The sequence below is a fragment of the Nymphaea colorata genome, chromosome 7 (assembly GCF_008831285.2).
Source record: "Nymphaea colorata isolate Beijing-Zhang1983 chromosome 7, ASM883128v2, whole genome shotgun sequence".
Taxonomy (NCBI): Eukaryota; Viridiplantae; Streptophyta; class Magnoliopsida; order Nymphaeales; family Nymphaeaceae; genus Nymphaea; species Nymphaea colorata.
This window is the reverse complement of record NC_045144.1, coordinates 15,314,100-15,326,566: the sequence shown is the minus strand read 5'-3', so window position 1 is coordinate 15,326,566 and position 12,467 is coordinate 15,314,100. Positions and strand designations below refer to the sequence as shown.

The 12,467-nt window shown below is 36.4% G+C and overlaps 1 protein-coding gene across 1 annotated transcript; it reads right to left on the bottom strand.

The window, feature by feature from the left end:
• Positions 1 to 3,984: 3,984 nt before the first annotated feature.
• On the bottom strand, positions 3,985 to 5,523 carry LOC116257998 (putative F-box protein PP2-B12). Its single transcript, XM_031635054.1, has 2 exons — positions 5,367 to 5,523; positions 3,985 to 4,631 (listed from the first exon to the last, which is right to left on the bottom strand). The coding sequence occupies exons 1-2, from the start codon at positions 5,465 to 5,467 to the stop codon at positions 4,247 to 4,249; spliced, it is 486 nt and encodes a 161-aa protein (XP_031490914.1). The 5' UTR covers positions 5,468 to 5,523; the 3' UTR covers positions 3,985 to 4,246.
• Between the last annotated feature and the right edge of the window lie 6,944 nt (positions 5,524 to 12,467).

Below are 12,467 nucleotides of genomic sequence, written 5' to 3'. Positions count from 1 at the left end.
AACGAGCATACGCCGAATGTGAACCCCTACTACTAACATGCACCTTTACTTTTATGCTCAAAGATTGCATATGAATGTATGTGAGATAAAAATATATATGAAATAACAAATAAATACCAGATAATGTTTATGAGATAACAAAATATTAAGATAATAAGATAGCGGACGAATGGATGTATGAGATAATGCTAAACATAAGTATGAAATAATGTTTATGAGATAACAAAAGATTTATGAGATAATGAGATAAAAGACAGATGTATACGATGATGCACAACAAGTATAAGATAATATTTATGAGATAATAAAATATTTACGAAATAATGAGATATCAGACAAATATAGGAAATAACATTAAACATTAGTATAAGATAATGTTTATTAGATACTGGAATATTTATGAGATAATGAGATAATGCTATGAGCTGAAAAAAAAAAAACAAAAACACTTTTTTACTGCTTAAAGAGGTATATTGGTTATAACGATGTAGTTACATGGACTGACAATCTTTACCTTTATCAAATCACCAAATCTTTTTTTGTTTTTTTGTTGTTCTTACAAAAAGTTTCTTTTTTATATTAATCATAAGCATTTTTTGTCATGATTAGAATGGCACATGAAATTTCATAGATAAGGATAGCGTATATAATCAGGTTCGGAATAAAGCAACAGATGAGAGAAGGAAAAGGTTGGAGTATTTTAGAAATTTTTAATATAGAAATATATATGTTATACTTGTAACTTTTTCATAATCCATTTTTGTCTCTTTTTGTTTAGTTTACAAAACGTATTTTAACCACTATACACTATTGTACACAATGTTTTATTCCTAGGGCTGTGCACGTAACCAGTTTATCTTTAATAGGCATGTTGTTTCTTCTATTTGGCAAAATGTCTTTAGGGACTGTTTGATGGATTAGAAACTTGGAATGGAAAAAAGGATTTTGAAAATAAATTTTTTGAAATAATGGAATGGAAAAGATCTTTCTCATCCTCAATTTTCTGTGTGTGTGTGTGATGACTGGGAAACAAATTTCCTTCAAACTTGTTTCTGAGTTTGATAACTAGGAAAAAGTTTTAGGAAACTTGTTTTTTAGTTTGGTTACATTTTGGAAGGGCAAGGTTCTAATTGATTTAGACACCCAATCACTCTCCATATTGAGGCAGTCTGAATATTTACTTGTCAATTAAGAAGTTGTTGTCAAATGACATGCAAGTTTTTTAATTGGACCAATGTGATTTTACCAAATTCACAGTACGAACATTACACACACACACAAGCAGAGAGAGAGAGAGAGAGAGCAATGATCATAAGGGAAAATCTATGCGGTAATCCTTATTGTTCGCACAAAAATTGTCGGCGATTTCAACATCCAAGCAGATTTCAACACATTAATCTCTGCATGATACTGTTGCTATTCAAAAATCTTTTATAAATATTACATGCTATGCCATTTTTTTAAACTCGTCGCACGTCTTTAAAAAAATGTGTAAGACGCATATAAAACGCGTTTTATATGCGTTTTTATTTTTTACCGTTTTTTTTGAAAAAAACGCGTCTTATTCCCGTTTTATTCGGCGTTTAATACACGTTTTTTTTGCGTTTAATACACGTTTTTTTAAAAGATGCCATTTTTTGTGATAATTTTATAAAAGATTTGGTTTGTTTTAAATCTGATCGCCCCTTTTAATGGCAAAAACGTATTTTTACCCAAGAAAAAGGCTTAGGGTTAAAATCAATTCCTTTCCTCCTTCTCTTGATTCATTTTCTCCTTGCCTCTCCTCCTTCAGCCGAACGTTTTTCTTTGTAATGCATCTACTCATTCAAAGACAGTGAAGAGGAAAGTCGCCGGACGGACGAGCGGTGACGCGAGGGCGGTCGACGAGAGGCTGACAGGAATCGCCGGCGGCCAGAAGATTTTTTCAGTGGTCATTGATTAGTTTCCCCCTTGCATTTCATCATCGAGTAGTTTCCCCCTTTTCTTGTTGCATTTCATCATTGATTAGTTTCTCCCTTTTCTTGAAAATTCCCCTTCCTACTAAATATATTTTGGTCGAGTGGGTTCAAATCTTAGCTCGAGGGAACTGCTTGCAATTTGTTTATGGCATAAGGAGAGGCGTTAAGGGCACAAGTATGGCCATTACTTTTCTAAGTCATAGTAAATTTTGAAGAGATGAAGAAGCCGTCATTTCACTAAAATTATCACAGCCTACGTACTGCCACTACTGCCACTGTTTGTTAACAGTAGTACTCCGTATACTTATTGAGCTAGAGGCTGAAACTAATATGCATATGCATCAATTTGTAATATGATTTTTTTTGTTTATCTAGTCATTTTTCAATGTTTTTTTAATTTCTCATTTACTTTATTTTTATATAATTATCAAAATTATTTATTTATTTTTTAAAAATATGTCTTTTTTTTTGTTTTATTTCCGACATATATAACTTTGCGGTCGTCTTTTTACTCACCATCTAATAATTCAAATGCAACGTTGGCGCCGTTACTTAAATGATTTCCAAGAACCTGAACAGTGGACTTTATTGCATCCCCAGTTTTATCAGGATCAGCAGCACCATTCACTCTCGTTAACTGTCTTTGCTTCATTACTTGTCTTGGATTCCCCAGCCCCATACTGCCTGCTGGCAACAGCAACGGTTTGCGAGCTCAAACCCGACTGTTCCTTTTCCACTACCGCCACCGAAGTTCGTCATTCCTTTTCGATGAAGCCCTCGATTAGCTACACCAGCACCACCATGCCCACCAAACCCTCCGCCATACTCAATTCCCCCCAAAACCGCATCGTTTATGAAGCCGTCGGTGTGTTCAGCAGCAGAACCAGAATGACCCCGATGCCCTCCGCCAAACTCCACAGTGCCCTGATGGTCTACTTCGCAGCCTGTGGTCCCAAACCTCCGCAGCCGCCCACCGTTCCGATCCGGGCCCGTCGGTACATTGCCGAACACGAGCCCTAGCGCCTCTCCGGGGAACCGTGGTCGGCCATTGACGGCGCTTCTCTGCTGGAAATGGTCGTGGTGGGGGAAGGTCCGAGCTAAAGGATGGCTCGGCCTGAGAGCTGCGACGGCGGCATCAACGAACTCAAGAGGAAAAGGCAACGAAGGGGGTAAAAGGGTGGTCGGAGGAGGAGGCAGAGCGGTCGAGACGGAGTCAACCAGGATCCGCCGATTCAGTGCCTCACAAGAATCGAACCTTTCTCCATCGAATCGCTGTAATAAGATGACGACAGTCAAGTTTTCTTCAGCTTTTTGTCTGGGAAAAACACTAGATGACTTTAATTACAGCCTCCATAAAACGTTTTTTAAAGAGTACAAGCACACTTTTTTTATAAGGTAGTTTTTTCTTTTCTTGTTTTTTACACAATAAATTATAACATGTTATCGTTGGGGCCATTTATGATTTTAACGTTCCTCTTTTCTGTTAAATTTCGGGTGAGCGGGGTGGGGTTTTTTATTGCTCGACAAAAAGCCAAAGCCCTCGCCCAATTTTTTATATCTGGAAACATGTTATCATTCCTTTGTTTTTCTAATTTGATGCAGCTATTAGTTGACTGAATCACTTGACTTTTGGATTGGATTCACAAACAACCATTTGAATTAAAAGAACAGTGTCCATGGGCAACGGGTGGTGCTGTCCAGGCAAAACTTTATTGGTGGACAAAGCCCAGCAATCCGTAACCAAAGACAACCAATCACCATCAAACACGTTGGCAACTTGCTATTTAGGTCAAGCTTATAAGAACTTCTGGGGTTTTTTGAGACTGTCCAGACTGTGAATTTATATGAACACGATTTAAGTAGTTTGTTGAATGAATTTATAACTTGTAATTACATCTGCAGGTATTCATTTTAATTATTGTAATCATAAATACGTTCCATGCTCAATACATGGCTGCTTACGGAATCCAGTGAGCAAAACCCTAAAACATAATGAAATGCAAATTAAGGAAAATCAACGATTCACTTTATTTTTCAGGAAACAACACGACACATGATCAGAAACAAACAGTACCAGTTGGTCTAGGACCCAAATTCATGTTTGTTGGACCTGGTGATTTTGGAATCCACAGCCATCTAAAATACACAAATCTAATACAATGTGGGTCTACACATCCCCACTTTATTACCATCATACAAACACAGCACGACAATATTGATCGACACGTGAAAGCAAACGGACGCTGTAGGACCTCCGATCCAAAGTTGTGTTATCGTTCTTATAAACATCAAGCGGAGACAGCACGAATCTCCACCCCAGCAAACACGAGGCCAGTCTTCCAGTGAGTGGTGCCGTCCAGCAGATTAGCAGTGATCTCGCGACTAACTTTGGCCGGCTGAAACTTGCCCACCTCAACTGCCAGCCATTCCTCTCCTTCTTGTTTTATCAGGTCGGGGCTGCCGGGGTTCAGATGCACCTTCCGGCTGCAGATTATGCTCCCATCTTTCTGTGAGAGAGAAACCTCTGCTGGGCTTTCCAGACCTGTTGCTGGATCATTGTGTTTGAAGAAATACAGGACTGAATATGTGGTGTCTTTGTCGAGAATTGCTGTATCAAATGTGCCCCGGATCTGCAGCCAGCAGACGTCTAAGAGCTCTGCTTTCTGTGAAAACCTGCCACAACGGGATTCACAAAACGACGAGGAAATAATCACGGATAAGTCTATAATTTTTTGAAGTTTAAAGATTCGATACCATTATCGATCAATCAATCATCATATTAATAGAGTACTTCGTGCTATTTTAGATGCATGTGATCTCAATCGGTCGGACATAAAGATATTGTCATTAATCCACTCAGAGATGCAGTTCCCTTGCAGACTATCTTCATTGCAGTAAGCAACTAATCTAAATCAAGGGCCGTGCATCCAAGTAGTCTGTAACTTGCTAAAGCTGCACGTCTTTTATTATAATATATAAGCAAAATAGAGGGCATAAGCAAAATTGGTTTTTTTAGTTGACCGGCTCTTGGACAAACCGGCCTTCGGCAAATTGCTGAGATCCAACCAAATGAAAATGTTGTTCTTTGGTCATTGGGGATTTTTTGAAAAGCAAAAAAATTGAAACAAGAAAAGGTAAAATTAAATTCAAGAGACCTAACTAAAGTTTAGGTCGATGTATAGCTGGTGGCGTTCATGACTTACATGATTGAATCAATATTGCGACAATAATTAATGGCCAACAATTAATAAATAATAACTGAGCTGAAAAACAAGGAGGAAAAGCTTGATTGAAACAAGAACCAATTCATCCCATATATATATATATATATATATATATATATATATATATATATATATATATGAAACAAAGGTGGGGAAGAGAAGGGCTTGTTGGTGTTCAATATACCGTGAATTCAGCATAGGGGACACCCTCCAATATTGGGGATCTTCTGCCCAGCAAATCCAGACAGACTTGGGAGATAGGACGAAAGATTGGAACATGGTCATGGCAGGCAAAGGGCAAGCAGAAATCAAGCTAGAAAAAGGCAAAGGGGGCCTGAGAATTAGGCTGACAAGATTGGTGATCTATAGCATAGTATGATGACCTTTATATAGGAGTGCTTTTTCTACCATTTGGCAAAATGGCTATAAAATTAATGACCCGCTGCAGTTGACCACTACAGAGAGTTTTTGCTTTGTTAAGAAACCACATTATTTAAGACCGAGTTAGGTTGATGCAGTGATTGTTCATGTTTTATTCTCATTAAGAGACGACCCAGTCTAAAGTTGGCAACTAATGGATTAGTTGCGTGCCTTGATCCAATTCGGTAGAAGAAGAATAATGTTCCCACCGCATTGTGAGAGAAACAACTCCTTCATGATAAGATAAGTCCCAGCTCTTCTTTCTTGACTACCGTTCGATCAGACTACTTCCTCCGCAAAGACTAGAACGGAATCATATCTCCTATATATCCAATATGCATGCTGGACTCACTAATGCAGAACCAACTGATCATCGCGTAGAGAACTACATCTTGTTTTCCAGCCAGCAGGTCGACCTTATGTTCCCACTTATAATACAGATTAATTTTGCCATGCTATATCCTTGCCTTGTGGGCATACTTTTAAGATTATCTCTGCCTTTTGCGTCCACTCCAAATCTGAGCTTTCCTTTTTAAATGATTATTGCATGTATTAGTTGAAAAGATAAAGCATTTATGATAGAGAAAGCCCACCAATCTCTGGTATTAGCAAGCGCCAATGACTCATCAAACACATCGACAAGTTGCGGTTTCGAGGGGCGGAGGTAAGCACTGTGGGCTGCGTGGGCCGCATGCCCCATGGACACAACTCTAAAACTATGTTTTTAATGATTGGATTTGGGTATATTTGAATCTAATTATATGGATCAGCCCCATCAGACGCAGTTAACTCCACCAAGACCTACTGAAATTTGTTACCTATATATTTTTTGTCCATAGACAAAAATTTGTGGCTCCACCCCTGCCTTGTTTCCACCAAGCTTTTTAATGATGTTGTGTTTTCTAAAGTGATTGACCTATACCGGTGAAAATATTCATAGTATGCTTTTTGTAGGAATGAAAATGAAGAAAGAACTTTCAACAACATAGTCTACATAACTAGGTTGGGATATTGTAGAAACCTTGTGTAAAAATATGTATGTATAATTTTTACTTTTGACATTTTTATAATTCCTTCCTGTCCTAAAAATTTCCTTTGTCCATCTCTCGGGCCCACACCTTGTCGACGAAACACTAGAATTCTTACGACGGACCCTTATCTATACACGCTGGACTCACTTAACTATGATGCCTTTTGCGACCATTCCAAATCTGACTTCAGTTCCTGATCACTTTCAGACGTAAAGAACTTGGGAAAATGCTTACCAGTCCCTTTGTTCTACTTTAAATAATCATATATCCACTGCATATCTCTTGAAGACCTATTTGCGATGCTTCTTACCCATGAAGCCTACAATACTGTCTTGCCATCTTGCACCTAAAGGAAGGAAGGTTCCTTCGAATTCACTATGTTATGATAATGTAACGTGTTTGAAATATGATCGAGGCTCATGCACACCTTTGTGCACGCAACAAATACGTACTAAAAACAGAAAGAAGGGGGTTGAGATATTTCAGAAATTTTTTATAAAAGTATGTACATTTTTTAGTTTTGACATTTTTATAATTTCCTTTTTGCCCTTTTAAAAACTATGTTTCTGATACGTGCCTGTCTAGGAGTCAGTCGAGACAGGACATGGGCGATGCCTTGAGGCGCAGGGGCGTCCTACCAGTTTCTTACTCATGTTTATCTTGCAGTTAAAAATCCAACTGAAATAACATTACTGTACTCAAAATTTAGTATTATATATTGCGAAGGAAAAGGAGGAAACAATGGGCAGTACCATTTAGCACATGTTATGCATGTTCAATGTTAGCAGAAAACTGCAGAACCATTTGTCTAATATACAGGAAATAGGGGTGTATTTCTTGATTTTATGGAGAAATAAGGTTCCTTTGAATTTACTATATTATTAGGCTAAATTATCCCGTCTTATCTAGATCTGTAGCGCTTTTGACAAATATTATGAACTCAAATATGGAAGGAAGTTTATCGTCTTTATCCTACAAAAGATTGTTGTAGAGTTTGAATTCCAATTTGATTTGTCATTATTTGTCTGTTTACAACGTAAAACCCAATAGTTTCCCTGTATCATAACACAAATTGAAGGTTATAAAATTAAATTATCATGTTTTGAGAGACAACTCAAGGCTGCGTCCTTTGAGAGAAGCCACCTGATCTTTCTAAGCCATAACATATATATATATATATATATATATATATATATATATATATTATGTATTAGCTACGGGTAGAAATTATGTCAGGGACAAAACCAGACCTATATTTTACGGTGAAGGAACCTGGGCGATGACGACGGAGGCGATGAACCTGGAGGGGGAAAATGGAAAAGGGGAGGCGAGGGAAGAGAAAAATGGTCTGTACGAAAACCCTTATTTAATTTTTATCTTCATTTGGGAACTGGTCCAGCAATATCAGATCCATTTCATTTAACCAATAACGACGGTTTGTGAACCGTAGCTACTAGTAAAGTTTCTTGTTATCCGGACTATGCTACCACGGCTTACATAACCGTCAGTGTTATGTCACCATGTAACGACGGCTTATACACCCACCAGTGTTAAGTTTACTAACATACTAGGTCGACCTTAATATAAAGAAACCAATTGTGACGGGTTTTACTGTCGGTAAATGTCTTCATTCACTTACAGTCTCTGTTAGTAAATATCACATATTTTAGGGACGGTGTATCCTTGTAGTTAGTTATAATGACGTCCTATATTGCTGTTAGTAAAAGTTTTACTGACAGAATGTAGCCTGAAAGAGGGAGGGATCCATCAATAATACTTATACTGACACTTTGTTACCCAATACTGGCCGTTTTTGCCCGTAAGTAAAGATTCCCTTTTTTGTAGTGTTACATGTTTTACCAAACATAATTTCCCAGAATAGGAAAGCAAGCGGCTTTTCCATTGCGCAAGTGTTTTTGAAACTTTAACCACCAACTCCTCACAATGGGCCACTTTCATTTTCCCGTAAAAACTTAAGTAATCCCAAACACTTAATTGGGATAGTACGTCCGCTCTAAACATAAACATCTAAATAAGATCTTCACTCAAATGCCTGTCAACGTGGAAAGGAATCACCACAGATTTTTGAGAATTCACACACAATCAACATTTTTCACTAAATGCTTGAGAGTTCCTCTTTAATGCACTGTACACTTCCTGCCTCTACGTTACACATGAGGATAAGGTCATCTGCATAAAAATAGCCAGTAGACAATACATTCGAACCTACAGCCTTTGGAATTCTAGTACGCCTTCTTACAAGAAATTTTTTTACATAGTTTCATTAGAAATTTTTGTGCTTTTACCCAATTTTTCATATTAAAGAGTTGGGCGTTAGAATGGCCCCGCCACGACAGAAGAACCGTTGTTCACAAATTAGGCAACCGAAATTTGTTCTAACAAAGAAAAGCTAAACTTGATTCCAACAAAGCAAAGCTAAATTTTATTATTATTGTTATTATCAATATATCTAAATAGAAAAATAGAATTGTAATTCTAGCTTTTTAGTGTTACCCATCCATCTAATTTGCAGCATCCAATCCAACATGATGGACACTTAAGAGAAAAGTAAGGACAAAAAGGCGATGGGTATGTTTGTCATCTAATATTAGTTTACAACCTTTTTGCTATGGTTTTGTGTCAACCATTCACTTGTTTTAGATAGTTGGTTGAATCTAGATAACCGGAGTATACATATATATATCAATGCATTTTCCAGCATCTCATTTTTCGTTTTTTTTGGATGCATTCAATTTTATTTGGGGGTCGTTTTTTTTTTGGGATGATAATAGAGGTTTTTCTTTTCTATAATAAAGGAGTGCCAGTTGGTCACTTTGAGGAAGACAAGCAAATCCCTAAACATTAGAAAAACCACTTGTTCACGTCGTCGAGAATTCATTATAAAAATACAATTATTTAGAGAAAAGATAATATTGTTACCACCTACAAATGCTTCATATTTATATGATATTTTAAATTTGAGTCCGACTTTTTATTGTTCACTCACTTTTCATTCGTATAATGACGGATCCTTCTTCCTCGATGAAAAAATGTTGTTGGCTAATTTGAGGACTTAGAAACAACGTCTGCGGCTACGTTGTTCATAAGGTTAAAAAATATACATGTCTTTGGTTCAAAATAGTTTATATATAAATAATTCATTTTAGTTTTTTTATCAATTTGGGGCTCATTTTGTATTTGAATGAGAACATGGTTTTTCCAAGCTCAAATTAAAGGAAAATAAAACATAAAGTTTCACAAGTCCACGTGACATGGCCATTAAGCCGCATGCCTATTTTGGTTATGCGTCTTGGCTGAGATCTGCAAAATAGAGGCCAAGATTTGCAACGTGCAGTGAAAGTCGCTTTTTTCTCCTTTTGTTTTTAACTTTTTTTTTTAATGTTTACTTAGGAAGAAACGACGTTAACATATGTAAAAGCCCTTGGCAGCAGCAAGGACACTTCACAAGTGTCCCAAGATTGGCAATATGAAATAGAGCCCTGTGTATGCTGGATCCACAAATCTTTAATTCACATGTTGGGATGTGGATCTAATTATATAAGACTGCCTCACGAGACCTGTCTTACTGCCCTACGGTCAATTGAAAATTCATTAACTATATAAAATGCTTCATAAAAACAGAAATTTGGCTTCTCCCTTGCTTAGCGGAGCTACTCGGGTCTCACATTTGCAGTCCATAAAAGTTGCCATATCAAAACATCACGGTGACCAAAATAATTTGAACCTTGGACCACATATGTGTATGTTGTCTGGATGTAATCCCCGTAACCCACTTTTTTCCCTTCTGTTTAGGGATGAACACGAGCCGAGTCGAGTCCGACTTCAGCCAACTCGAGCTCGGCTCGACTAATGAAACCTGGAGCTTGAGAATAGCTCGAAGGAAGCAGCTTAAGCTCAACTCGGCAGTTATGTGTTGAGCTCAAGCTTGACTCGATTAAGGATCGACAAACTCGTTTGAATATATGGACTATTACTTTGCCATAAATCGAGCTCGACTCGATCAAGGCTTGAGAAACTTGAATGAGCTTTTGTAAAAACTTACATAATTAATTAACTTCAATATACTACCAAAGGATAGCTTAACGTCAAACTTGAATGAGCTTTTTTTGCTCGAATGTGCAATTAGATATACATCATATATCATTAGTAATAGGACAACTTAACGTTGAAAAAGTAGTGGAATCAACTAAGACAATTGACTCTAACCAACCTTTTTTTCAGATCATTCTATTACAAAATTTGAGGCTAACAACTGTTTATGCATGAATTTATACTGCAGTCATCAAGCTAGCATATAATAATCTCAACCCCCATCAAATTAGCTATGGCTCACTGAAACAAACCATCTGAAGAATAATATGAATTGGTGAGAAAAGAAAGTAGCATATAGGTACTAGCAATGGCAGAATCAGTGTCAAATTAAAAACCAAAAATTACTGCAGTTATTATTCTAACAATATATAACATAAGAATTTCAATAAAATGACCTTTAATATAGCAAATCAATATTTTCTGTGCATATGATATAGTTATTGAACATGAATTTGCAATGACCACCATTGTTATTAGCAATTCAGACAGCTAAGAAAAGACAATTAAGAACAAAGTCTTCCATCGATTATCTAGTCTTTGTTTCCATTCACAAAACCAAACTTCAAAATAATGCATTATGTGCAACATTGACCAATACTATTTTTATCATGGTAGATTACATCACGAGATCAACAACATGTGCATCATTCAAACAAGAACAACGGTTGATGCTATCAAGCCCGCATCTTTGCTGAGTCCGCAAGCCTTTATGAAAAACTATGGTTTCCATTAACAAAATGAATCCATTAGGATATGTCTAGCTTGTGAAAACATGATAGAACATTGTGGTTGCCAAGTTGGAGACCTAAAAAACAATGTCGTTGTCAAAATTTTAATGCTCATTGCTCTTGCATGTTATGTCTTCATCAAACCTACAAAGCAATGTAACAAATCAAAATCACAAAGTTGAATAACCTAACACTGTCGTGTATATATATATATATATATACACACACAAACACACACATATATATATAAGTAATGGAATTGACACCCTTTAAAAGAGAGTAGTTGCGGGCCTGCAAACTATGATTCCCTTTAACAAAATGAACTCATTTGAATATTTCTATCTTGTGAAAACATGATAACAAGTTTTCAAATTAAAGATCTCTTCCACAAACAAATTATGGTGCAACAAGTATCACACCTACAGAATAATGTGGTTGCCAAAATTTTTGATGTCCATTGCTCTTATATGTTATGTATTCATAAGACCTACAAAACAGTGTAATAAACCTTAATCACAATAACTAATAATTATACTATATTATTTCAATAATGTAAACAACTTAATGGACATACCAAAAATGAAATAGAAGATCAACTTAAATCATTTTAATGATTTATACATTCTCAACCTGAAAGAAATACATATAGTCAACTAACAAACGGTTCATAAAATATTTAATGGATACAATTTCTTCAAGACATACTTAATTCTGTTAACACTTCATACATTGGATCACTATCATTCTTTACCCAATTATTCAACCAGACCAAAGCTTCAACTGTTTTGGTATCAGTGGACTACAACTATCATTATGAATCTGACCTCCTGTACTAAAAGTTTTTTCTAAAGTAACAGAAGTTATTAGAATTGACAACAGATTATGTGTCAGTTGTGATAGAATTTGATACATGAATTGCTTATCCTTCCACCATTGCAAAAATATTAAAAGAATCATCACCATCATCATTGTCATCAAGCTTAATCAATCCTC

Coding starts and splice junctions, on each gene's coding strand:
- LOC116257998 (XM_031635054.1), bottom strand. CDS start 5,467: ATGACCATGTTCCAATCTTTCGTCCTATCTCCCAAGTCTGTCTGGATT. Junction 4,632..5,366: donor TCCCCTATGCTGAATTCACG/GTATATTGAACA, acceptor CCGTTGTGGCAG/GTTTTCACAGAAAGCAGAGC.